The sequence below is a fragment of the Mustela putorius genome, unplaced genomic scaffold (genome assembly GCF_011764305.1).
Source record: "Mustela putorius furo isolate JIRA1106 unplaced genomic scaffold, ASM1176430v1.1 tig00003972_pilon_pilon_pilon, whole genome shotgun sequence".
Lineage (NCBI taxonomy): Eukaryota > Metazoa > Chordata > Mammalia > Carnivora > Mustelidae > Mustela > Mustela putorius.
This window is the reverse complement of record NW_025422115.1, coordinates 19,906,321-19,933,109: the sequence shown is the minus strand read 5'-3', so window position 1 is coordinate 19,933,109 and position 26,789 is coordinate 19,906,321. Positions and strand designations below refer to the sequence as shown.

At 43.8% G+C, this 26,789-nt stretch overlaps 1 protein-coding gene across 10 annotated transcripts in view; it reads right to left on the bottom strand.

Annotated features, from left to right (window-relative positions):
• Positions 1-25,170, bottom strand: part of PARP6 (poly(ADP-ribose) polymerase family member 6) — a 28,077-nt gene extending 2,907 nt beyond the window's left edge. The window contains exons 1-21 of one of the 10 annotated variants that reach the window (XM_045070468.1): positions 25,010-25,170; positions 24,218-24,354; positions 23,533-23,799; positions 20,838-21,035; positions 20,120-20,197; positions 19,286-19,380; positions 18,787-18,847; positions 18,454-18,544; positions 17,932-17,998; positions 14,804-14,953; positions 13,423-13,633; positions 12,852-12,905; positions 11,030-11,125; positions 10,342-10,434; positions 9,345-9,470; positions 8,000-8,065; positions 7,026-7,093; positions 5,897-5,945; positions 5,548-5,660; positions 4,694-4,766; positions 3,917-3,986 (exon numbers count right to left, since the gene is read on the bottom strand). In XM_045070468.1, the coding sequence (XP_044926403.1) occupies positions 3,917-3,986; positions 4,694-4,766; positions 5,548-5,660; positions 5,897-5,945; positions 7,026-7,093; positions 8,000-8,065; positions 9,345-9,470; positions 10,342-10,434; positions 11,030-11,125; positions 12,852-12,905; positions 13,423-13,633; positions 14,804-14,953; positions 17,932-17,998; positions 18,454-18,544; positions 18,787-18,847; positions 19,286-19,380; positions 20,120-20,197; positions 20,838-20,840 (1,564 nt within the window). In that variant the 5' untranslated portion in view covers positions 20,841-21,035; positions 23,533-23,799; positions 24,218-24,354; positions 25,010-25,170. The other 9 variants (XM_045070467.1, XM_045070466.1, XM_045070469.1 and 6 more) reach the window with 9 other exon arrangements.
• Positions 25,171-26,789: the final 1,619 nt, after the last annotated feature.

Sequence of the window (26,789 nt, the reverse complement as noted above, 5' to 3'; positions counted from 1 at the left end):
GCAAGATTCTTTTTTTTTTTTTTAAGATTTTAATTATTTATTTGACAAAGAAAGATCACAAGTAGGCAGAGAGGCAGGCAGAGAGAGAGGGGGAAGCAGACTCCCTGCTGAGCAAAGAGCCCAACACAGGGCTCGATCCCAGGACCCTGAGATCATGACCTGCACCAAAGGCAGAGGCTTAACCCACTGAGCCACCCAGGCGCCCCTCAATGGAAGATTCTCAGTGAAATTCGCACTCAAGTTCTACCCCAATCTGAAAGAACAATCTGACTTCTACAACTGGTCTTAGAGATGGCCCTTGTGATACAATACAAATCCTGTCCCATCCCAATCCTATTGTACACTGTCTTGTCCATATTGACTCAATAATCTTCTGTCAGTTTATCAAGATCAGAACCTGAGAACATAGTGGCCAGAATAATCCCCAAATGCTTAGTGTCCGGATGATAGACATGTCAGACGTCTCTAAACAGAACTAAACAGATGTTTACCATCTCCTTTCTTACTGGCCCTCATTATAACCTGCACACAATGGCCAAGTCATCTGAATGGAGGGTCCACTAGCCAGATAGATGTTCTCTATTTATACTGGCTCCCAGAGAGCACTGAATGCCACAAAACTAAGGATACCCTGGAGAAAAACAGGGAAAACCAAAACTGAATAGGGTAGATGGAAACACATAAGAAGACAGAGTTGGCTAAATGTTAGAGTAACTACAATAAACTGGACATTTGTACACATCTCACATGCTAGGGACCCTCACGTATCTGCAGGGCTTCAAGACTCAGTGATTCAAGTAAAGCCTACCTGGTCAACCCAATAAAGTGATAAGAAAACTGGCCTAGAAATTAAGAGGCCTAGATTCCAATCCTAGCTCTGCTACTCAGTTATGTGACCCCAAGAAGTCATTTAACTTTAACTGAGCTTTCCTAACTGTAAGGTAATAAAGGACTAGGTGTAACTCTAAGAGTAAAATCCTATGCCATTTTGTATCCATAATCAATGGAACTCTGCAAGAGGGAAAAGGATGGTGTCATATGATGTTTTTCTGTAATGAAGAGAGTAATGAAACAAGTTAAGGAGTCAACAGAGATTCCTGGCTCCATATGGTAACTAAAGTGATTCAGGCACTTAGTAGTAAACAAAGCCAGTGAGAGGGGAAAGAGGAAGAGAACAGACAGGAAGCAAGAATTCTATGGGCATCAAGAACCAGGAGAATCTCACTAACTTAGAAAAAAAGAGCTTAATGAGGGAAGCTCAGGTTTGACAAAGATAAAAATGAAGAAAACCTGCACAAAGAAGCCAAAAAGACTATCGAACACAACCCCTACTTTGCACCCCAGGCACACAGAATAAGATTCATTCACGCATCAATATTTATAGGGCACTTATGCTGTGTGGATTCATCATCAGGTTTGGTTCATGACACATTATCATTTATTATCTATTATACCTATAGACTTCACCTACAAACTAAATCCAAGAACCAAAACCGTACTAGTGACTTATATCTAACTATCTGCCTCTCCTTGGGAGGTAATCACTATCCTGAAGTTTCTTTAGTTTTATCATACATACACACACACGCAACTAAATGTTTGTTTGCTTTTGAACAATACAAAAAAGACATCACACAGTAGTCTTCTGGGCTTGGTTTTCTTTTTTTTTTTTTTTTTTTTAAGATTTTATTTATCTGAGAAAAAGCACGCACGTGGGGATGGTGGGAGGAGCAGAGGGAAAGGGACAAGCAGACTCCATGGTGAGTGCGGAGCCCAATGTGGGGCTCGATCTCACAACCCTGAGCTGAAACCAAGAGTTGGACACTCAACCCACTGAGCCATCCAGATGCCCCTGGGCTTGCCTGCTTTAAAATCAACTAATTACTGGGGCACCTGGGTGACTCAGTGGGTTAAAGCCTCTGCCTTCAGCTCAGGTCATGACCTCAGGGTCCTGGGATCAAGCCCCACATTGGGCTCTCTGCTCAGCAGGGAGCCTGCTTCCTCCCCTCCTCTCTCTACCTGCCTCTCTGCCTACTTCTGATCTCTGTCAAATAAATAAATAAAATCTTAAAAAAAAAAATCAACTAATTACTAAGATTTTTCCACAGTTGAGAGCCACTGTTTATCCATTTTCATTGCTAAATAATAATCCATCCTGAGAATATACTAAAGTGTATTTATCCATCCTCCTGATAATCTGATAAAGAGCATTTGGGTTGTTTCCAAGATCGGCTATTGCAAATGGTACTGCTTTGAACATTCAGGTACACCTTTGGGTGTATGTATGCAGGAATGAAAATGCTGAATGGCTAGAATAAAATTTTTCAGCTCTGTGAAATTTAACACCAAATTTTTTTCCAAAGTCATTGTACCAATTTATATTTCCATTAAAAATAAAAGAGATCCTGCTGATCTACGACATCTAGAACCACTAGATTTTTGCCAATCCAAATAGGTACTACATGTTAAGTCTTTTTGGTCTTGATTTTACTTCCTTGATTAATAACAGTTAAGCAGCTTTTCATATTTTTTTGGTTATTTCTCCAGTGAAATGCCTGTTCATGTCATTTGCCTATTTTTCTATTAGGTTGTCTTTTTCTTGTTGATTTTTTTTTAAGATTTTATTTATTTGAGAGCACAAGCAGGGGGAGGGGCAGAAAGAGAAGCAGACTCCACACTGAGCAGGAAGCCCGACAGGGGGCTCGATTCCAGGACCCTGGGATCATGATCTGAGCTGAAGACAGATGCTTAACTGACTGAGCCATCCAGATGCCCCAATTTTTAAAATACATTTTTATTACTAATCTTTTGTAGTTAAATGTGTTGCTAAATGTCTTCTGGTTTGTAGCTTATTACTTTCATAATAAGTATTCTGATGAACACAAGTTTTTAGTTTTAATAAAGTCAAATGTACCAATCCTTTATGATTTATAATTCTATCTTTTTCCATTCTCTGGGTAATTTTGTAGAAGACTGTAGTAATGGTTTGGTTTGGTTAAAGTTTGGTTTAAGACTCATTTATAAAACTATCTGGGCTCATGAGTTTTGGGGGTTTTTTGTTGTTGTTAGAGTAGTTTAAAATTTAGAGACTCTTTTTTTAAGTTATACAATTCTGGATCTAAGTTTTCTTATCTTTGTAACAGTTATAATTACTGGAGAATACTAAATAATGACCTATAAAGAATCAAATACTGTCCCCTTTATATGGTACATGTGTAATATATGATGGTTAGCCTTTATACAGAGACTATAGAACAAGAACAAAACAGGACTGAAAAGGAACTAAGACATGAACCTGGAACACTGAGACAGTTTCAAGTCAGATTCATTTTCTGAACAGAACAAAGCTGGACTTATCTCCTGACTAGAGTATGGGCTTTATTCATGCCTTATCTTTGGAATAAAAGACTTTCTCTTCCACTCAATGTGACTATTACAATATTATGCAATTACAGACAGTTTAAATTTTAAAAAGTAGTTGAGAGGGCGAACAATGTCTCCAGACATGTAAGCCAATTGAAGATACTCAAGCTTTCAAGTGTATGCATATATAAACTCACAGGCACACCATCCATAATAATGACTGGCTACTAACACCAAAAATGAGGTCTACGAAAAGCCTCCTTTCACTCTCCCGGTTATTCCCTCACTTAATCTCAGAAGCCTCTACAATGAATAAAACTATTCCGATGGAGAAGAGGACTACCTAAGAGAAAGGAAACAACTGGCCTCACTTGTAAAGAATCTGAATTTCTAATAAGAGGAGGCGGAGAGACAGACTATGTATCTGTGACTGGGGAGAGAGCTGACAGAGACCACGCATCCATGATGAACGAGGAGGAGACAGCATAGATTATGTATTTACAAAATGAATGCAACGTAAATAGAGTCAAGGTGGCTAGAGAGTATTTCTTACCTGAGTATCCAAAGGAAATACTGGAGATGGGGCTCAGGTAGATGCCTTTGCCATAGGCTGCTCCATGCAGCTTGCAGGGAAACACCAGGATGAGCAATATGAGCCTGGGCCCTCCCATGGCTGTATATTAGGCAGCCACAAGGCTTATCCAGCCCTTTGTCCCTCCAATTACTTTCTCACTCATTCAGATAATGCTAGGAACCTACTCTTGAAAAGCTGATTGGCTGAAAAATGGATGCAGGTTAACCCTTTTGCCCTACTAGATACTGATGTCTTGGAGAGTGAGGAGTGGCAGAGCCACTGAGTCAGTCCCTCAGAATCCATGCTTCTGTCCCCACACCTTGTATATATGCAGATTCCAAAAAAGGAACTACCAAACAGGTAGCCAAGAGGAGGGACAATATGCATTCCTTGGAGGCTCACAGGGCAAAGAAGTAAGACACTTATAACAATTCTCCGAATGAACAGTCACATAAATTAAAAAGCTTTGTCTAACAGGTTAATTCATCACAGTGGCTGTGGTCAGCAATTCATATTCCTGCCTTTTGCTACAATCCCATTCCCGAAACCACCAAAAAACACAGTCTGGAGTCAGTTATACGACAGCCACATTCCTTCTATACAAACAATTCCAACCTCTTTCCTATGGAAGCCCCACAACAGGCTAGATTTGAGGATGCTGAGGCAAAAACAGCTAAGTACTCTAGAGCAGCTTTCCCCAAAACCGAATGCGGCATGGTGCGGGGTGGAAAGAAAGGGAAAGGGGCACAGCCTCACCTGCAGTTTGGTGTAGGAAGCATTGACCAGCCCATTGCGCAGGATCGAATGCCAGTTCTCAATGTGGGACCCACTGTAACGCAGCGTAAAATATGTGTTTCCTCACAGTATGAGGTTCCCAGAAGCAGTTCCAAGACTGCCATGCCACTCCCACCCATCCTCACCCACTGCCACTCCCACCCATCCTCACCCACACAGGACATGCTGATAGGCAGATACACCTCGTGATGGACATGCACATGGATATAGTCACAGGCATGCAAGATATGTGTGTGGCTAACCCTCCATCTTTAATTTCCAGTCCCATCCTTTTTTCTGTGCTTCAGCTAGTCTCATCCTAAACCCCCAAATGCTGGTTCAGTATTTTTTATTTGCCTATTCTCCTGATATTTCAAGTTAAGCAGATTCATTTCACACTCAACAAAAACTTATCACTGATCCCAAATATGGCTGCCAGTCCTGACCTGATATCTATTTTAAGAAAAGGGTGCCATCACCCCTTCTTAATCTCTCTCTCTCTTTCTCTCTCTCCTCTCCCACAGTTAGGCATAAATCACTGATTTCCTTCAAAATAGCTTTCAGATCTATCTCCTCCAATCTGTTCCTTCACCATCTTTTTATATGTAAATGTATTTTCTCAACTACAACATCAGTAGCTTGAGAGTAAAGACCAAATCATATGTATCTTTTTACCGTCTACAGCACCTACTACAAGAATAATAAATATTTGACTGATCTGTCGATGGATATAGGTAACACACACATTCCTATACCTCAAATGAAGTTGCCCTCCCATCCCCCTAAATTATTTGTTGTCCTCTCCACCCCCACCCCCAAGTCCCCACCCTCCTCACTGGAAGGCAAAGGTGCTGCCGTAGAGCTTCTTGGCGGTCCGGAACCGAGCCTCCTTGGCAGGAGGGCTGCTCAGCAGGAGGAACTGGTGTGAGGTGTGCATGAACTTCAGCTGCTGCCCAGGGTGGGGGTCGAGTCAGGAAAACAGAGCAGATATGGAGATCAGGGAGGGAAAGGTTGGGGAGAGGGGGCAAATCAGGCTGGTACTGACCCCAAATAAACAGAATATGCTTAGGTCCAAAGGCTGCTGTTGATGGACAGAGCCAATGAGGCAAGTCTAGGACCAATATGGTTAGCTGGTTTGAAGCCCCTCCCTGCCCCTCACCAGATATTTAAAGAATAGTCACTTACCCTGCTGAGAGGTAGTTTGACAATGTGTGACCTGTTGCTAGAGATGATCCTAGCATAAAACAGAAAAAAAGAGATGGAAAGAATGAGTGTGTGGCCAGACCATCCAAAACAAAGCAGCAGCCTTGCTGAACCCCTAGGAGAACAAGCAAGGATTCCAGGGCTATCTGCATTGTGTGAAATGTTCAGATCCTATCTGGGTATTCCTGTGGGTGGTAATGCTAGTGTAGAAAAATGTTAAAAGGGAAGCTACTGACCAGAGACCAGCTAGTTACTGGGTAAACAATGGAGGAAAGAAAGAGAGGGATGAAAGGGAAAGTGCTACATCTAGGAGGAGAAAAGGATAACATGAAAGGAAGAGTACATAAGATCAGCTACAAAAAAAAAAAAAATCAGAAAGCAAGGATCTGTATTAGCAGGGTGACAACTAGTACTTGGGTTTTAGAGACACACAACTGGGGCTCAAGAGCCATCCTATCTGAGCTCAGAGAAAGCCTTCAGGGCTCTGGAGGATGGATAGGAGTGGAAAGAAAGTTACTGTTTGGGCTGGAGAAATAAACAGAAGATACTACAACAATCTTCCTGAGGATTCAAGGACAGACTGGGCTGTGTATAGGCTGAATTCAGAGTGCAGGAGAGAGTAAAGGCATAAAACAGTGAGGGCTCAGCAAGGCAATGTTATCTCATGTAGTGGATACAGTTTGGTTCTCTGGGCTTCACCCATTTACTTGTGGTGCCATCCTGATGCCTGGTCACTCCTCGCACTATGAGGGAGCATGTTGCATAGCTGACTAGGATGTCAACAGCTGACTAGGAAAAGGTGGGAAAGCTATGTCAGCAAAACAATAAAAATCAAGATCAGGGAAGGAGGGCAGAAGGTGGAGGCAGTAGAGAATGTTCAGAATCTTTGTTAGAAGAGAATAATAATATTGCCTCAAGGCTGTGGACAGTGTACAGCAACAAGGAAGGACTTGAGAGAGGGAAAAGGAGTAGAAGAGGGAGACAGACCTCTCTGGATGCACAGAGAACTTAGCTAAAACAATACTAATGCTTACATACAGAGGATGCTTAAACAACCCCATACTTCTCTTCCATTCTCCAAAGGATGAACCATTCTACCCATACTACTTACCACTGCAAGAGAGGATGGGCCAAGGGATCCAGCTTGTCCATCTGCTTCTTAATTTCTAGGTATGAGCCCTGTAAGACAAAGGCCATAAAATTATCTCCCAGGAGAGGTTGGGAGCCCTCCCATTTATGACTGACTATCAGGGCCCAGGGCAAGGTAGGCACTGAAGGCCACACAAAGGTAAGAGGAAATGAGGTTCCCACCCTCAAGGAGCCCAGTTAGATTGGGAAGACTCAGAAATAAATATGAAAATGACTGAAAATGCTTACAAAACAACATGCAGGTGGGTCTCCCTCATTTTATGCAATTCCTACAACTCTAAAAAGTTGACTTTAAATAAAAAATAAATAAAATCAATGTCCCAGAAAAATCAGGCTAAGGAATGCTGTGGTAAAACTTTACATAAAGCAGAGTGCTTCTGACAAATCATCCCTCCTAGGTATCTCTAATGTGTTAATCTGAACTGTGATATATAGGATTTGCTGAGAAGAGGCCCACCTGTAAATGTGAGTACAAATGAATGTCTATTCATGCAGAGATTGCAGACGAGGGGTGGGGAAGTCTGGTGAGGGGCAGCCTTGAGTCAAAGGATGGTCACTGCTCCATGTTGTGCCCCACCCCTAGGAAGGACAGAAAATGTAGGCCCCTGGGGCTAGTTCCTTACATCCAAGTCCCCTCCTCACCCTCCCAACCCTGGGCAAAAGTCTTTCCCTCACTTCTCTAATTCCCTAAGAATTATGGGGAAAACATTAAATACGAACAACTTGTGAAGGAATTGGCAACAAAGGTAAAGTTTGAGAGAGACATTAGGAGTGAGAAAGAGGAGTAACAGACAACAAGGATTGGGAAGGCTAAAGAGGGAAGACTAAGGTAAATACAGTGAGGAATCTGAGTAGCATTTCTAAATCTTCACTCCACTCCCATGGATTCCAAGCACAACAGGGCACTGAAGAAGGACAGGCAGAGGGCAGAATTACCTGGGTCATCTCCCGGATGGACATCACACTATCCAGAGCTTTCTGAAGTCGTTCATAATTCTTCTTCTGTGGGGAATCAATGGGAAGAGAAGACCCAGATGAAGAAAAGTGAAGGAGCGTAAGATGTGATGAAAAGGGAGGGCAAGATTTACACAAAAAGTCCAGGCCCCAGGGAAAGAGTATATGTCATGGAAAGAACACAGATTTAATGTCAGGCAGTTCTGGAATCACATGCTAGTTCTCTTTTACCAGCTGGAAGTAATAGGGGAAGAGGGGAAGTTACTTAACCGCTTAGAATCTCAGTATCCCTGTACGTAAATGAAGATAAAAATTCCCACTACACTCACAAAGACGTTCTAAGGACTAAATAACATATCTAAAGAATCTATATAGTGCCTGATACATAGCAAGAAGGGTAACAGTGAGGCCCTCTGCTGGGTACTTGTGATGGTTAACTCTGTCAGTGGTTAATCGAGTAGATCTGACTGGGTCATGGAATGCCTGAACATTTTGTCACACATTACTCCTGGTGTGTCAGTGAGGGTGTCTCTAGATGAGATTAATCACTGTATCAGCAGACTGAATAAAGCAGATTGCCGGCCCTCATTTGGGTGGGCCTCACACAATCAGTTGAAGGTCTGAGGAGAACAAAAAGGCTGAGGAAGTGGGAACTCTCCCTGCCTGATTGCTGAAGCTAGGACACTCACTGGTCTTTTCCTACCTTTGAACTGGAATTGAAAAACCTGCTCTTTCTGGATCTCAAGACTGCCGGCTTTTGGACTGGAATTTACACCATGGGTTCTCCTGGGTCTTCAGCTTGCCAACTGCAGATCCTGGGACTTCTCAACCTTCATGACCACATGAGCCACTTCTTTCTAATAAATCTCTTTCTATATATATCTCCCATTGGTCCTGTTTCTATGGAGAACCCTAATACAGTACTTTACATATATTCTCATTTTTATAATAAGCTGCAAGGTAGATATTATCCCCCTTTCACAGATAAGAAAATCAAGGTTCAGAAAGGTTAAGTAACTTTTCTTACACCATTCAGCTAGGAACAGTAGAACCTCAAATGGAATCCAGGTCTGTCTGGCTCCAAAGTCAATATTCTTCACTAGTAAAACCCAGTGATGTTAATTCTTCTCTACTCCTTCTAACAAACTCGTTATTTATTCACTAAAATAGCTAAAGCTTGGAGTTTAAGAGTTCCCAAGAACCAGTGTTCCCCTTCTTCTGTCCCACAATCCAAGCTGTTATATACACTAGAATGAGAGCCGTAGACTTCCACCACCTCTTCTCATTTCTATTCCTTAGCCCTGACTTTCTTCCCATGCAACGATACCTTGGGGTTAAAGGCCAGAGTCTTGGGATCAGTGGGGTCCACCACAGAGGGATAAGGCTCAAAGATGATGCTCTTTCTAGGGGATTCCAAAGCTGCCCTACACATGGCCACCAGCAGATCCACCACCTTAGGGGAAAAGAGAGAAAGAGGGCAAAAGCTAAAGGATCTCCCAGAGCTGGGGAGTCACACAATATCCAGCATAGGTCCACCTTTTGGAGGCTCTCAGCACTTACTCCCTGCTGTTCCTTTTAAAAGCAAACATGCTTATGGTTTCTTCATTAGAAAATACAGGCTACTTATAAAAATTCAAGTAACAGGGGCAGTTGGATGGCTCAGTCATTAAGCGCCTGCCTTCAACGCAGGTCATATCCCAGGGAACTCAACTCCCACGTCAGGCTCCCTGCTCCACAGGAAGCCTGCTTCTCCCTCTCCCACTCCCACTGCTTGTGTTCCCTCTCTTGCTATCTTTCTCTCTGTTAAATAAATAAATAAAATCTTTAAAAAATAAACAATTAAAAAATTCAAATAATGGTGAATTAAAAAGTGACTAAAGAAAAGATAAAAATCATCCTCTACCCCCAAACAAAGCTCATGCATCACAGGTACTACTGTGAAGTCTGATGTCTATCCTCTCAGATTGTCCTTCCTGTGGAAATAGTTTATTAAATAGGAAAATGAGAAAGAAAGAACTACACTACACTTACTGTTGCATTTTCTTTTTTATATATCATGTTCGACCCATAAGTAACAGCCATAGAGTATTTCCACTGTAAGGACATACCATGGTTTCTTTAACAGAACCCCACAGATGGAACTGTATCCATGTGGGTTTTTTTTTCACTATTACAAACAAGAGTATCGTGAGCATCCTTACACATGGAAGCATTTCCAGAGGTTAAACTGCAAGGAGTGAAACTGCTAGGTTGCCTGGTCTTTCTTGATGCCAGTTCCCCAGAAGCTCTCTCTCATACCTCTCATACCTCTGTTCCTCTCATACCTCTGCTCCAGTGGCGACCTCCTCTGCAGCTCCAGACATGACTCCCAGCGTGTAGAAGGAGAAAACACACAGCTCACGAGTACAGACAGCTGGCTAGATGGACATATTAAACAGAGAGTAATGACAGCAGGGTATGCAGTAAGAAGGTGTTATAGAGAGAAAGACGAATCTGACCTCAGAGAACTCTAGAATGAGGTAGGAATTTGGGGCCCTCTACGTCATAAGAAAAAACTATAAACTAGTCTTAATTAAAATGCTTTATGTATAAGTTTGAGAGTTAATGCTGTCTCCTCTATGAAGCCTTCCATGACTTCCCTAGGTAGTTAGATGCTCTCTCTTGTGAGTTTCCACAACACTGCTCACGTCTCCTCCCCATAGTTATAGTGTAGAGTCTGTCCACCCACTTAGACTTGGGAGTCCTTGAGAATAGTGTCATATGCAATCATCTTTATCAACACTTAATCCCTATTTTTAAATGTTGGGTGGGGGTTTGCCTTCAAAAACATTCATGTATCCTCACTTTCCAAACAGGATTGCTGAATTTGTTTTCTGAGAAAAATAATTATTTCTAGAGTCTCAGGGAGAATGGACAGAATTCTACCTTTACCACAGACCCGGGAAGAAAGGAAGAAAGGAGAGATGAGTTGCTAAGGGTCCAAGGAACAGGGTCACAGATTAGGGTATATACCTTGAGCATGGATCCATTCTGGAAGACATGCTGCTCATCACACACCACACAGTACTCATTCAACGTTGGAATCCTCTGTTCTGCATACTTCATGATCTGGGCAGAAAAGAGACTGTATCAAGTCTCTTGGAAGTACAGGTATAGATAGATATGGGAAATCATTTGAGCTTCTTTCCAGCTATACTCCCTACTCCCAGCCCTGTGCCTAAGCCAGAATCTACAATTATTTATTATAGTAAACACAGGACCAGCCATGGCAGAAGACCTGAGTTAAAATCCTACCCACCTCTACCACTTAATGACAGATACAACTTTGGGCAAATCCGTTAACCTGAGCCTTATTTTCCTCATTTATAAATGGGGTATTATTCTCCCCAAAGAAGAATGGATATTAATGAAATAATTTCATTAAAGTATTTTATAAACATTAACAAGTACTAACCAAACTATTAACCTTAGTTGTAGTTAATTATATATTGTCCCTCAGAGATAAGTGAGTACTCAGTCCACGATTACATGGTAGGGGGCCTTAGAAGCCATTTCAACTACCCAGAACAATCAGCCTGTTCACTGGTCAAAAACATAGGCACAATTCCGTTGGGAAGAGAGCACAAATTCAGAGCCATTTCGCAATACTCTTAAAAATAATTTTTTTTAAGTTAACATACAGTGTTTTACTAGTTTCAGGGGTAGAATTTAGTGATTCATCAGTTGCATATAACACCCAGTGCTCATTACTAGAGAAATTTTTAAAACACTCTTGTCTAGGGGCACCTGGCTGGCTCCGTCAGTGGACCATACAACTTTTGATCTCGAGACCATGAGCTCAACCCCACAGTGGCTGTAGAGCTTACTTAAAAACATAAACAAAACCTAAAAACAACAACAATGAAGTAAAACCACACTCTGTCTTAACATGACTCTACCAGGTACCAGGTTTTGTGTTGTTCCCATTTCACATACTTTGGGGATGGTAAAGGGACATGCAAGGGCTTTTATTCACTGAGATGTACTGAATGCCCACTATGTACCTACTATGTACCCAATGTGGTGAATGGTCTCCTTGACTATGCAATAACTTAAAAGATTATTGGTCTCCTTGACTATGCAATAACATAAAAGATTATTCTTCTCAGACCCTCAACACTGACAAGGAAGATGTGGCATGTATACAAATTAATTACAACTCAAAGCAGGATAGGGTATGTGACACACAGGTTCGATACAAAATAAAAATCATCTTAAGAGGTCAATGAGAGGAGAGATCACTCCCACCTATATGGTTGGAGTAATGGAGAAGAATTTTATGGCGCAGGTAGCAACGAGCCTTGACTGCAACAGGCTGATTTAGGGAGGAAGGTCAGTGGAGGGAATGATGTGAACAACGGTAAAAGAGATGCAAAAGTGAAAGAAAGCATGTCCAGGGAATAAAGAGATATGATAAAGAAATGACCCAGCAGTAGCTGAGCAATGAAAGAGGTATAGGGAAAACTGAAGACCACTTGAGTGAGGATTTGGGGATCACAAGGAAATCAGTGTCAATCCCTTTCATATCTTGACACCTATGCACTTATAATTTGCAGTGCATCATTTGCACTTGATTGGACATGATCTGTTAGCGTCTTCCCAATAATGCCATCAGCCTCTTGAAGATGGGAACTATGCCTTCTTTTCTCCTATCCACACAATGCGAGTACAGTTCTGGGAGCAGAGCAACTCAGGAAATATTTGTTAATTGAATGAGGAGCTGGGAGATGTTAGGGGATCAGATGGGCCAGACAACAAGGGAAGGGCTTAGGAATGAAGCTTTGTACTCAATTACCTGGACAAGAAATCCATATTCCAGAGTGGGGATGTTCTTGCAGTGACCACTGACCTAACGAGAATAGAAAGACGGACATCATGAGCCTTCCATGATGCTGGTGCCAAGCGAGACCTCACACTCATCACCTAGGATTCTCCTGAAGTAGCTACACCTAGCTCCAATGAGCCTAAATAATCCCAAAGCTGGAGAGAAGACCTTTAGACATTTTTGCCAAAGGCTCCTGAAAAGAGCTCACCCATCTTTAACCTTCTTCAAGGTAGGTGGATAGGTTAATACAGCAGCTGATGACCAAGTCCTAACCACAGCCAAATAAAATCATATATGACATCTTGGGATGCCCAAGCTCAGACTCCCTGCTTCATGGCCTACTATTAGAGAAGCTGGCCAGTTTAGAGATGTCTTCAGCTATTAAAAAATGTGTTCTATTCTACCCATTCATGGTACATGTCCAAGTTTGACTTAGGATCCCTGAAAAACCATATTCCCACCTCATTTTGAGACGTTATACTCTCATATTTCCATTCCCACCCTTCTGGCACCCAAGTCAAACCGTCCCCAGCCCATGTACCAAAGGAGAGGTCCGTGCTGGGGGAGGGAGGCCCACGTGCTGGGGGCACAGGAGACCTGCCTGGGGGCTGGGAGGGTAGCCAAACACCTCCACTTTGGGGTTCTTCATGGTGCAGGAGATGGAACGGTTCATGAGGCGCCCAACTCGCAGCTCTGGTACACCCAGTTTGCCCTTCAGCATGGAGTCCTGTATGATAGGGAAACTGGGAGACCTGGAGAGAAAGCAAAAGAGAAGTGATGAAACTGGGGATACAGAATGAGCCTCAGAAGAACACTGGAGGTAAGTGAGTACTAGGTCTGCATGGGTGAAGTGACTTAAGCCAAAGAAGAACTCCTACCTGAGGAAAGTTCCATTGGATCTTAAACACATTTAAAACAAGTAGGTCACAAATCTGAACTGATTTTTATGTCATTATTTTGTGTTCTTCAGATTGGAACATGGAGAACAGGCAGAGGCAAAGTCTTAGTCAATCTCTATGGCATCTGGGCCAGGTATGGAATGATCCCTTGGATAGGATGCCTGTTTCACTCTTCCATATACTGTGTGTGTGTGTGTGTGTGTGTGTATGTCTGTGTGTGTGTGTGTGGTGTTTATATACAAATGATTAAGTGCTAAATACTGTACTAAGCAAGAAGTAGTTGCAACCCAAAGAGCCTAATGTCTATCTGTCAATAATAGTGCCTGGGAAGCTATAAATCTGGGTTTATATTAGCCTTTGGGAAAATCAGAGACCCAAGGGGCACAAAATGAAGGCGTGGGGACAGAGAACGAGACAATTATTTCTAAAACCTAGATAATAAATCAGTGCACCCTCTCATTAGAAAAAAAATTGATGCCTGTTCTCAGATTCTACCTTCTTAGGAGAAAGAGTAATGGATAAGGTTCAAAGAAAGAAAAGACAGAAAAAATTAGCATACAATTCTTCAAATATATACCATCAGCTAGGTATTACATTTTACATAAAGGACAAGGATGGGGGCACCTCGGTGGCCCAGTCAGTGGGTTAAAGCCTCTGCCTTCGGCTCGGGTCATGATCTCAGGATCCTGGGATGGAGCCCCGCATCGGGCTCTTTGCTCAGCGGGGAGCCTGCTTCCCCCTCTCTCTCTGTCTGCCTCTCTGCCTACTTGTGATCTCTGTCTGTCAAATAAATTAAAAAAAAAAATTAAGAAAAAAAAGGACAAGGTATGAATACTGGTGATAGAAGTACAAGAATAAAGACACCTGGGGACACGACTGTGTGGGTGTATTGTTAAAGATGCAGAATTTAGAGGACCTCGGGAGAAAGCAAAATAGGTAAGTTTAGGTAATCAAGAAAGTGGGGTGGGAGCTCAGACAAGACCAAGGGCATCAGAGATGATCTGCTCCTGGAGGAGCACTTACTTGGGGATGGGCGAGAAGATGCTGAGGCCAGCTCGGAACTTCTTGATGGTACCACTTGCCTTGAACCAACTGTGCCTCTTTTCCTGCTGGGTCTTCAAGAAATCATTGCTGAGATGTTTCCATTGTTGGGAAGTGAACATACCCAGGATCCTAAGGAATCAAAGAGAACAGGCTTACAAAAACTCAGGCAGGGGAGTAGGTCAAGGAATAGATCTATGAAAAGCAATTATTCTAAAATTCAGACCCAGGGGCTGTAAAGCTAGTTGTGGTGAGGAAATGTGTCTGAAGACCCCCGATAATAACCTTAGCACATGGAAATGTGCTGTCCTAAAGTATCTCTTTACCTTAGAAGTTAAATATCCACTCCCATTACCTGGTCTCATGGACCAGAACAATTCTGAGATGATTTGCCTTTAATGGAAGATCTCAAAGGCGAGCCTTCAATGGCCATGAACCTGCGAATTTATTGCCAAGAATGACTATACTGACAATGGAACAGAAGTAGTGGGATGACCTGAGTACCAGCAAATAAAAGGAGTAGGGACATGAAGGGTATTGACATTGTTAGGCAAAAAATTATATCCCCAAACTTATGGCTTCCAAATGGAGCTGGGCCCTCAGCTAGTTCTGTCAGTTCTTTCACTTGTCTTTGATCAGTCCTCTCTGGCATTACTCTACGCTATTATCGTAAATCCTTACCGCCTTCTCTAAGCTTTTAACTTCACTTACAGCTGATAACCTCCTACTTCTTAACGGAGAAAAACTGAAGCCATCAGTTACCCTCTCCCTTAATTTTCCAACCCTACTATGAAAATTTATTTCCATTTCCATTCTACCTTGATTCCTCCATTCTCTGGAGACAAGGTGACCCTTCTCTTAATTCCTCTATTTGTTCACTAGATCTCAACTCCTTCTTGCCTCTTAAGGGACCTTCATCCATCAATCATCCCCCTTTCCTGTCAGTTCCTTTCCCAAAGTCCACACAAAATTTCAAGTTTCTGCCCCTCAGTCTAGTTAGACCTCCCCTTGCCCCTTCTATCCTCATCCAAGTATCTGAGTCCACACTTACTGTTTCTACTTTGTTGCTAACCACTCACTTCTCAACTCAATTGCAGTCCAGTTTCTATCTTTGCAACTCCATTACAATTGCTCTTACCTTGATGTTAAATCCAACAAAAACTCTTAAGTTCTCCTCTTATTTATCCTTTATCCTTTCTGGCATCTTGCCCTCCTTGTAGAAACCCTCCCCCTTGCCTTCTGCAACACAATTCGCTTCCTATTCTTCTCCAACTTCTCTGACCTATCTTCAATGTTCTGTCTCTGCCCACTCATTTTCTTGGGTACTTTGTCTGGATGTCAAAGGATGTTTTGCCGTTGATCTATATTCTTTTCATTTTATCATGTTTTCCCTTAGCAATCTCATACTCTCCACCAGTTGTAATCTCCACCCATTCACTGAATTTATTTTCAACCTTAACTTCTGTGACATATCTATGTACTAAGTACAACCACTTGAATATCCCAAGGTTACCTTTACTTTTTTTTTTTTTTCAAGTAGGTTCCATCCCCAGCATGGAGCCCAATGTGGGGCTTAAACTCATGATCCTGAGATCAAGACTTGTGCCAAGACCAAGAAGTGGACTTAACTGATTGAGTCACACAGGAAGCCCCCCCACCCAAGGTTATCTTAAAACAACATGTTTAAAATGGAAGTAATTGGAGCGCCTGGGTGGCTCAGTCATTAAGCATCTGCCTTTGGCTCAGGTCATGAGCCCAGGGTCCTGGAATTGAGCCCCGCATCAGGCTCCCTGCTCTGCAGGAAGCCTGGTTCTCCCTCTCCCACTCTCCCTGCTTGTGTTCCCTCTCTTGTTGTGTGTGTGTGTCTCTCTCTCTCCGTGTCAAATAAATAAATAAATAAATAAATAAAATCTTTAAAAATGGAACTAATTATCTATAGTCATCCCATAAAACTGTTCCTCTTCTTACATCCCTATTAAATTTGGTGGTATTACAATTTACCCAGACATCTAGGCTGGAAGCCTAAGAGTAATGTTCCACTATTCTGTGGTTCTTATGACCACATATAACATAGCCAAATCAGTCTTCAAGTCTTATTGATTTTATACTCCACAAATCTCTCTAGTCCACCTTTCATCTCTATTCTCAATACTCTCTCATTATTCTCTCACTTGGCTCAGGCCCCTCATCATCTCATGTCTGGACTTCTTCAAAGGCCTCCTAATAAACTAGTTCTGGTCTCTTGTCTCACCCCCTCCTACCTATTTTACAGAGCGCTACAGGAATCATTTCTCTAAAATGAAGTCTGGACACATTCTTTCATTGCTTAAAACCCTTCCAATGCTCCTGCTGCCTACAAGATAAAAGCCCAAGATCCTCTCTGATTTGGACCCCTTCCTACTTCTCTGGCTTCAGTTCCCACCACTCTCCCCCTATATTTTACTAGCAATATTTAACTACTAGACCTTCCTACACACAGGCTGCTTCACCTGACTGTGTCCTTGAAAACGTTATTCACTCTCAGAGTCTGTCTGCATGGGAAACTCTTATCCATCCTTGAAAACATGAATCATCTCCCTTTCATTCATTCACTCAAAGCCCTCCACCCACCACCAAACTGAGTCACCCCTTCCTCTATATTCTTTCTAAATCCTACATGTTCACTTGTATTAGAACATGTATCCACTAGACTATTCACAGAGGGTAGAATCTTTAATTCACTTAATTTTCCTTATACACCAAATATTAGCAAGACACTCAACACATTCCACAAACTAAAACTGTCTGAGCTCCGAGAGCCCCACTCTGAGAAAACCACAAGAGAAAACATGAAGAGCATGACCCCATTTCTAGGGTTGTACCTATCCTAAAATGGTAAGTACTGATAAGCCCCACCTCACCTCCAGGAAGTCTCAAGGCCAGACACCCCAGAACCAGAGGGTCTCCCACCTAATCATAAATTTGGCCTCCCAAATTTATTTAGTCTTTTTCGGGCACATCTCAGAAAGATATTTTTGGGAGGAAGCATTCCATCCAAAGGTCTGCCTGTCCATCCATATATCCATCTCTTCCCCTCATATGTTCATAACCAGAAAGATCAAAGTTCTTACTTTTTCAACTGAAGACCCAGTCCAAATCCTTCTTTATTCGATGGCTGGAAAACCTCAATTGATGGTTCTGCAAAGAGGAAAAAAAAGCTCCTAGTATGTATGTCTCCATTTCCCTGGGAGTCCAAAGCCCCAGTTCAGTTGACGAGCGTCCTCAGATTCCAAGATTACTCTAACCAATCGTGATGGAGAAGGCAAGCATCTGAGGCAGAGGGCAGTTTCTGGGAGCTTTCTGACCAATTCCAAATCACTTCACTTCTATGAGGAAGGTGAAGGAAACGGAAAGAATAAAAAATATCTGGGGACCAGAGAAAACAATTCATTAACCAAGAAGGCTTTAGGGGATGGCTATCAGGTGACAGGAAATGAAGGCACCAGTGACAGGAAACTGAAAAGCCCCTACCAACGGCCAGCAAATTATACCCAAGGACATTATTCCTAGCTTTTCTGTGTGGCTCAGTTAACTTAGGACTCTGGATTAGACCACACTCGAAGCACCTACTTGGCCAAACTCACAGCCTTTACCTGGTCCATCGAGGTACTGGGAGAGAGAAAAGCGCAGCCGCAACACAATAGGTTCTGTTCGGAGGACCTTCCAGGCTGTAGAGACTTCCTCCTAGAAGAGTAGGTGAAACAGGTTTCAGTTCAGCAACAGAGAGGAATGGACTTGGAAGTTTTCCCTATATGACACACACATGCACATGACAGTACACACCACTGTCTGCTGATGGTCTAGGAAAGACAGGGATGAAGAATATGTGCTCCAAATGCAGCACTCAGGAACAAGACTCCTGGCCTACATGACAAAATCCACAAGTCCAGCTAGACATGTTGTTGGCAGGTACTAGCACCACTTACATCGAGGAAGCTGATGTTGATGTGGAGGTCAATGTCCACGTCATCGATAGTTCCATATTCTCTACAGAGATATAGGGAAGACTCATTAAGGGGGAAAGAAGGGAACAGAGACTGAGGTGGATGGAGAACTGAGCCTGGGGCCAGGGGAGAGGGAAGAGTGGAAGGTAGCTCTGCATCCAGACTTAGCTACAGCCTCAAGCCACTTACACGATCAGGGCTTCCTCTAGGCCAGAAGCCCTTCTGACCTCAAAGGTCAAACTATCAGCTTAGAGGGAGTCTAGGATGAGAGGAAACTTCTAAGAAAAATGGCTATACTTCCTTTATCACTGCTGTCAGCTAAGCTTAAGTATTCTGAGCATGACTCTTGTTTATCACTATTTATCACTAAGCTCATAATTTATCCATGTCCACAGACCACCCTTCAGACCATTAAAAGAAAAAAACCTCTAGCCTTCTACAGCTCAGAAAGAAGTGGCTTGCTCCTGAAGTGGAGTCCCACCTGATGGATACAGAGTTCTCACTGTAGATCTCCTTCACGGCTTCAATGTCTGCATCAAGCTGGGGGTGTCGATACAGGTCAGCTGCACAGCTCCCCTGAATCAACAGCAAAGACAGTGGGGAGGTTTGAGGGGAAGGGAAAGAGAGAAGCAAAATAAAAAAACATGAACACCAGGACAAGAAATCAAACGGCAACAGTACATGTAAGCAAAAGGTTGCTTCTGTGACGGGGCTCTTGATGGTGGCCCTAGACACCCACCACTGGCACACAAGTCTCCCACCATCTCCACTCTATGAACTTTCAGTGGACCAAATGCAGACCTTGCTCAAGTCTTAAGTCTGCACCTTTTCCTCTGACCTTGACTAAGGGATACTTAGCTATCCTTTGTATGAGAACTCAAGACAGGGTGAAGAGCACAGAATTTAACTCAGATGGTACTGTGTGAAGAGTCCAACATTCCTCCTCAGGACTGTGCCCTGGGTAGAGATAGTATGAAGCAATCACTGGCAGGATAATCTTTTAAAAATTTGACCCTAATGAATGAAATGACACCCACTAGCTAGTAAAGGAAGAGTCAAAAACTAATTATTTCGAACCCAAAACAAACGGGTAGCTTCCACATACAAAGGATGTAGTTTACTCTCGGAAAGGCAGGAGTCCCAGACAAGAGCAAGGATAGGAGATCAGCTCTGATAAGACAATGCTCAGAGCACACCAACATTGTACTGCATCCTCCTCTTACCTCTGCTGCAGAATAATCTCTCACTACTTGCTGTATTCAGAGAAGCACACATTTGGACTACCGAGCATGGTTTTTAGGGGCGGTAATCTCACCTGAACTCCATAGAGAAATTCCTCTGATTCATTATCTCCCTCCGAATCATCATCATTCCAGAACTGGCCTTTGATGTCCTAGTGATGAAAAATAAGGATACAACCTTGTTGGATCCCTATCATCCCATGGAATAGAGTGGTGATAGGAAACAGATTCCCACAAGGAATGGGAGGTCCCTTGGGACAGAATAACTGAGGACCTATTTCCTTTACTCCCTTCACCTCACCCTTTAGGAACACCTGCCTCTTCCTGGATCTGGTTATATCCATGGCCTACCTCTGATTTGTGAGGGATGAAAGAAAACAGGGGATTTTGGCCTTCTTCTTGAGTGTAAGTATGATGATTGAGGCTCTGGTAGCCAGCAGAGGAGGGATGCAGACTTCAAAATCAATGCTGATTCCTAGGCGTATCTAGATCCTAGTGTAAGCTGGCCTCTTCTAGGATCATTACTGCAAAACAGCTACCACACATAGTTAAGCTCTCATCTTATCATTCCCTTTCTATCCCTTATTTAACTCTCTCCTTCCTTCCCAAGAAAATCTACTGTACCCACCCCCAAGTAATATGGTCTCCACGCTCCTTCTCCCTTTAACTTCAGATAACCGCTCTATGCTTCAAAAGGGTAGAAGGGAAAATGCCAGGAAAAGGTGAGGTTTGCACTTTGTACCATCTATCCCCTGGATGATCAGTTGGGAGAGGTGGGCAGTCAGTTCTCACCATTGGGTCAGTGGGTCACACACACTCCCAGGTCAGTGCTAGGCAGCACCCCTCCATACCACCAGCTGAACCCAGGCCAACGGGATGGGCATTTAGGAGGCCACAGAGGGAGACAAGGGAGGGGGTGATGTCAGGGGCTGACTGGAGATCTGCTGGGGATGTCAGGCTCTGCTGTAGTGGTGGTAACAAGTCACTGTCCTGTGGAAAGTAGACAACAATTGGTTTCATCACCACTTACAGCTAGATGGTATTTACACAGGCACACATGTTTATGGATACACTTTTATTAGACATATTACAGACACTTGCACATAAAGACATACTTGCATGCATGTACACACACTTGTACACATAGTTCTTTAAAGATAAATGAACCGTGAAAGCACTATACAAACATAAGACACTATTGTTCCATTTGAGTTCAAGAGTTGGGATTAGAGCAAGTCCCTGCTCTAGATCATAATGCTGAATCAACCCCTAAAGCCAAAAGTGATGGTGGCATGACCAGATGATACGTTACTCTGTCTAGTCAATTCATTTAGAAACATTCTCCATAGTACCAACCCTCATCAGAATCAGATTCTTTTGGTAATCTTTACCCCTAGTTATTTACTCAAATTGAATTATCATGTCTTATTAAATATCAGTATCACTAGAAGCCTTTATATGACAATCATAGCTAACTTAAAAAGTCCTCAACACTGAACACCTCCAGCAGACAAGGTTCTAGTTGTCATGAGGAAAATAGTAGCCTGTATTAATCCTAAAACCTACTCCCCAAATGAAAATACAATAATGATGCCAATAAGGTCAGAAACACTAGCCCCTAGCCATTTCACAAAATTAGCAACCACTATCTAGGAGGCGCCTGGGTGGCTCAGTAGGTTAAGCCTCTGCCTTCGGCTCAGGTCATGATCTCAGGGTCCTGGGATCAAGCCCCACATCGGGCTCTCTGCTCAGCGGGGAGTCTGCTCCCCACCCCACCCGCCACCTGTCTCAGCCTACTTGTGATCTCTCTCTCAAATAAACACATAAAATCTTAAAAAAAAAAAAAAAAAAAAAAAAGAACCACTATCTAGGGGTGCCTGGGTGGCTCAGTGGGTAAAACCTCTGCCTTTGGCTCAGGTCATGATCCCAGGGTCCTGGGATCAAACCCTGCATCGGGCTCTCTGCTGGGCAGGGAGCCTGCTTCCCCCCTCTCTCTGCCTGCCTCTCTGCCTACTTGTGCGCATGCCCCCCTCCCCGTCAAATAAATAAATAAAATCTTAAAAAAAAAAAAAAAAAAGAACCACTATCTAGGCCTTTCTGGCTCTGCCCACCAATTCCAACCTTAAACAGAGGTGTTCTTAGTCTCTAATATGGTCCTACTGAACCTTACATTTATAAATCCAAGTGGGGTCTATGGATCTGTAACATCAGCATCACCTGGGAACTTATTTAAAATTTAAATCATCAGTTGGGGCGCCTGGGTAGCTCAGTGGGTTAAGCCTCGCATCAGGCTCTCTGCTCAGCAGGGAGCCTGCTTCCCCCCTCTCTCTCTGCCTGCCTCTCTGCCTACTTGTGATTTCTCTCTGTCAAATAAATAAATAAAAATCTTTAAAATAAAAAATAAAATTTAAATCATCAGACCCCAGACCTACTGAATCAGAAACTCCAAAATGGGGTCCAGTAATCTGTGTTTTAACAAACCTCCACATTAATGCTGATGCATGATAAAAAAATCTCAGAACCATTGTTCTAAATCCTTGTGTTATCCAAGGGCCTGTGGTCTGTTCCCCAGGTACCAACTCAAGCCTGGTAACTGACCCAGGATGGGGACATATGGCACAAAGCCAGGCCAAATTCCATAGTTGTCCTCGAGCTGATAGCAGTGCCTGACTCATCAAAAACAAAATGCAAAGGGAAATTGAAATTCAAGTTCTTAGAGATGAAATGACCTGATATGTGAGATTTACTTGTAAATACTACTCCAGCCCAAAAGGGGGTGTGGGGTATGGGGGGGACAATGAAATAAATATGGCAAATATTAAAGATCAGTCTGAATGATGGGTTCATGAGAGTTTCTTTTACACTTGTGTACAGCTGGAAAATTCTCTAGCAAGTTAAAAAAAAAAAACAAAAAAAAACATAGGCTACTCTTTTACTTTTTCAGGGGCCCTAAAAAGTCAACTCTAAATGTGAACAGGAAAATCATCCTAGAAATTCCACAAGTGCCTACTTGCTATTCTCCAAACATATCAAGTATATTTCCACCACAAAGCCTTTGTCCCTGCTGTTGTCTCTTCTTGGGATGCCTTTCAGGTATCTATACGGCTTGCTCCTTACTTTCCGATTTCTGCTCAAAGGTCATCTTTGACCATCCTCTATAAAACAGCAAAACCTCAACACACACATACACACACACACTAGCACTTTCCATCTCCCAACCTGATTTATAGTTTCCCACACCACCATGCTCTGACATACAAAATGTTTTCTTTATCTCCCAGCAGAATATAAGCTCTGTTGTGGCAGAAGCTTTGACTCTTCACTATGTTGTCGGTCCCTCAACTCATACTTACTGAATGAATAAATGAATGAATGAAAGGTCTGCTAGATACCTAAACCAAAAGGGAGATACATACAAGAACTTCAATGTGTCTGCACATAGACAAAATCATACAAAAATGATTTTAAAAAGCAAGACTCCATTCACCTTCAAGAGCAGCTGAGAACCAAAATTATGAAGATCTGAGGGCTGAGCCGGGTTTGTGAGATTTGAAAATAAACAGTCAGGTGCTGATCTGGATGATCACAGAGGAAGAAAGAGGGAGGCACTAATGTCCAGCTTGGGCTGTCTTGGGCTGGGTGGTAGGATGTTGGCAGCGTGGGCCAGAAGTACCAACTTTCTCAAGGTCTTTGTCACCGTAGAAGTCAAGAAAAACTTAGCCTCTCTCCAAGGGCTGTTGCTGCTTGGTTTCTGCTGTTATCACAAGGAGAAAAAGGCAGTTCAGAGGGAATTTTTCTTGTCCAGGGAAGAAACAATTCAGAGACTACCATCTTTTCCAAACCGGGCTGTTTCAGTGAAAGAGACTCCCGTCTTCTACTCTCAATGCCCATTCCTCTGGAGGTAGAGGATGGGTTTAAAGAGTGGGAAAAGGGAAGTGGTGGGTCATGAAATTTACGGAATCACAGACATCTGAAAGAGGAGTATCTCAATGCTTTCATGTTATACATAGAATACTCAGGTGTAGGAAGGCCAAGCAAGTTGCTTAGCATTGGTATAGTGGAATTGGGACTTAAGCACGTTTGACAGGTCCTAATTACATCCTTCTCTTGTAATGTGATTATTACTAATTAAAGGAGTGTCTAATTAAGCAAAAAAGACCTATCCGATTTACCTCAATGAGGTGAAGGAGGGAACCTTTCAAGAGAAGCTGGACCAAATATACACTGTGTGAAGAGTACCCAAACAAGGGTGTTGCTCAGCTCAATGTTAAGTCTGGACGACGGCAGCTAACACAGAAGGCTTTAGGGACTGGTATGGGAATAGGCCAAATGTAAGTCTTAAGTCTGGATCACAAAGGTCCTTCCCTAGGTCCACAGGCACATCTCAGTGTGACAACTTTTCGTCTAGCCAAAAAAGCCTCCGATCCCAACGTTGAACGCTGGGTTTCACTCCCAGCTTTTCAGTCCCCGGAAAGGGGGTTACTCCACTCTATACCGAGCGTTCCTTTCTCAGAAAGACTAAGCCACTGAACAAAGAGTGCGGGGGAGAACCCGCGGGTGGGGGGGGGGGGGGGAGATTCTCAAAGGCTGGCGCTATCTGCCGTACACCCGGTGGAGGGAGAAGACGAGGTTAGCCCCCAAAAGACTGACTGCCACCCGCGCTTCCAGGGCAGGCCCTAAGGCCTCCCTGGGGGGAGCACTCATAGCTCTTCTCCGGAGATCCCAAAGACACCCAACACCTGCCTCCCGGGGAAGAAGCTCTGTGCCCGATCGGTGTCACCAGCTGCCTGGCCTTGAGCGAAGCCTGTCAAGCCTAGGAGGGCCCCTCAGAGCCACCCGGTCCAAGCCCCTTACTTCATCCACCCCGGCCGAGGCGGGGCGGGCCCCGCACCCTTCCCGCGGCCCGGCCGCCCCGCCCCGTCCCCGTGGCGGCCGCCCCACAGGCCGGCCTCGCGAGTACTCACGGCGACCCCGGGCCGCGTGCGGCCGCCGCTGAGGGGACGAGCGGCCCGGGACGCCCCGCGGGGGCGGAGCGGCAGGCCAAGGGGCGGGGGCCGGGCCGGGCGGGCGAGGTCGCGCACCCCCACGCCTCGTCGTTCCGTCACGGGCGCGCAGAGCTACTCTGCGCACGCTCGCGCGGCGACACCGTCGTCACGTGACCGGCGTCTGACCAATCGCCATGCGGCCTGTTTCTGGGCGCGCCACCGCCCCGGACGCCAGGCTTCCGACGCTTGCGCGGTGCTCGCTGGTTGGGAGGGGTGCGGCGCGGAGGGAGGTGGTACCTGCGCCGCGGGTTGGGTTGGGTGAGTGGAAAAATGAGGGACTCTGGGGGTGCGAGGAGAGCCTTCTGAAAGAGACTCTCGGCATTTGGCGCCCCGTGTGGTTGGGAGGAATGAGTAGGAAAGACAGTCCCGTCTGCCTCGCAGCGTTGAAGGCTGGGCTGCTGGTATTTTGAGAGAGGCTTCCTGAGACCCTGCGGGTTCCAAAAATCTCTGGTGTGCATGGGGGTCGGTGGGTGTCAGACACCTCGAGGTCTTTTCTTAAGGTTAACTCATTTGCTCCCCTGGTAGCTGTGGCGTGCCGGAAAGCACTCTTTGTATTCAAACAATCTGGGTTCAGAGCTTGGTTTCAGCACTTACCGACTGTTCAGCCTCAAACCACGACTTTCACTTTCTGAGCCTTAGTTTTCTCATCTGTAGAGTGGGGGCAATAATAACTTTTAATGGCGTTGTTGTGGTGAGGGTGAAGTAAGATAATAGCTCGAACCTTACGAAATTGCCCTTTTGTAGGCTGTGGAGTCGAATACCTGCAATGTCATGCGGTTCAACGTAATACATATAAGAACCTGCGACTAGAAAGTAGTCCATTAAGGGAAGCCATTATTGTGGCTGTTGCCATTATTAATCTCAGACATGGGCAGATGTCCCTTCATCCTTAGAATTGGGTGTCAGGGCTTCCATACACCTCTTTTCCATCAGCACTAATGGGGAAAGTCATATCTTAGATCTGCTGTCCTTCCTCGTACCCTCTTTTTTTAGCTGGATACAGCACGCTCAAGGAAGGCTTTGCCCTGAGTCATATAGGCATGTCATATCTGTCCCTCCTGAGCAGCACTGCAGTCAGGATTTTCCTGGTGACGTTTTTAACATTTGGATGTCCTCAGCATCTCCTTTCTAATTCCCTCCTTTTGATGCCTCCCATCCCAGTCTTTTCACCTTGGTCTCAGCCTGGACCACAACACTGTCTTAGTATCAGTTCGTTACACCTATTGCTCATAATAACTGAAAAAAGCAAGCGATATAAAAGAACGAGACTTACAGCCTTAGTCTCAATGTAGCTGTTGGGGAAGGAGTTGACTCTGTTCCCTAAAATAATTCCCCAGCAGGGGCCCCATAACAGCATTTAAAAGCCATGGATGCCCGGCAGTGTTTGAACACCAGCACCTTCGTAAGCAGAAGGGGTCTGTCCCCTTGAGTAAAATGTCAAAATCCAGTATTTCATAATATTCCAGGATTTCCGCTCTTCACCCCTTCCCATTTCATGCCACCAGATCTTCTACTCATTATGAATTACATTAATCTCAACTGTCTCGTGGTTTATCATTATCTTCCTTGCTTCAGTTCTTTTCCTATCCAGTCCAGATCCTATTGTCAGTTATATCAAATTTTATTAATATGCTTGCCCTTAAGATCGCAATCTTGGGTCATTCCAGCCATTTACCTCCTCTCCTGTCCCATCCTAAAC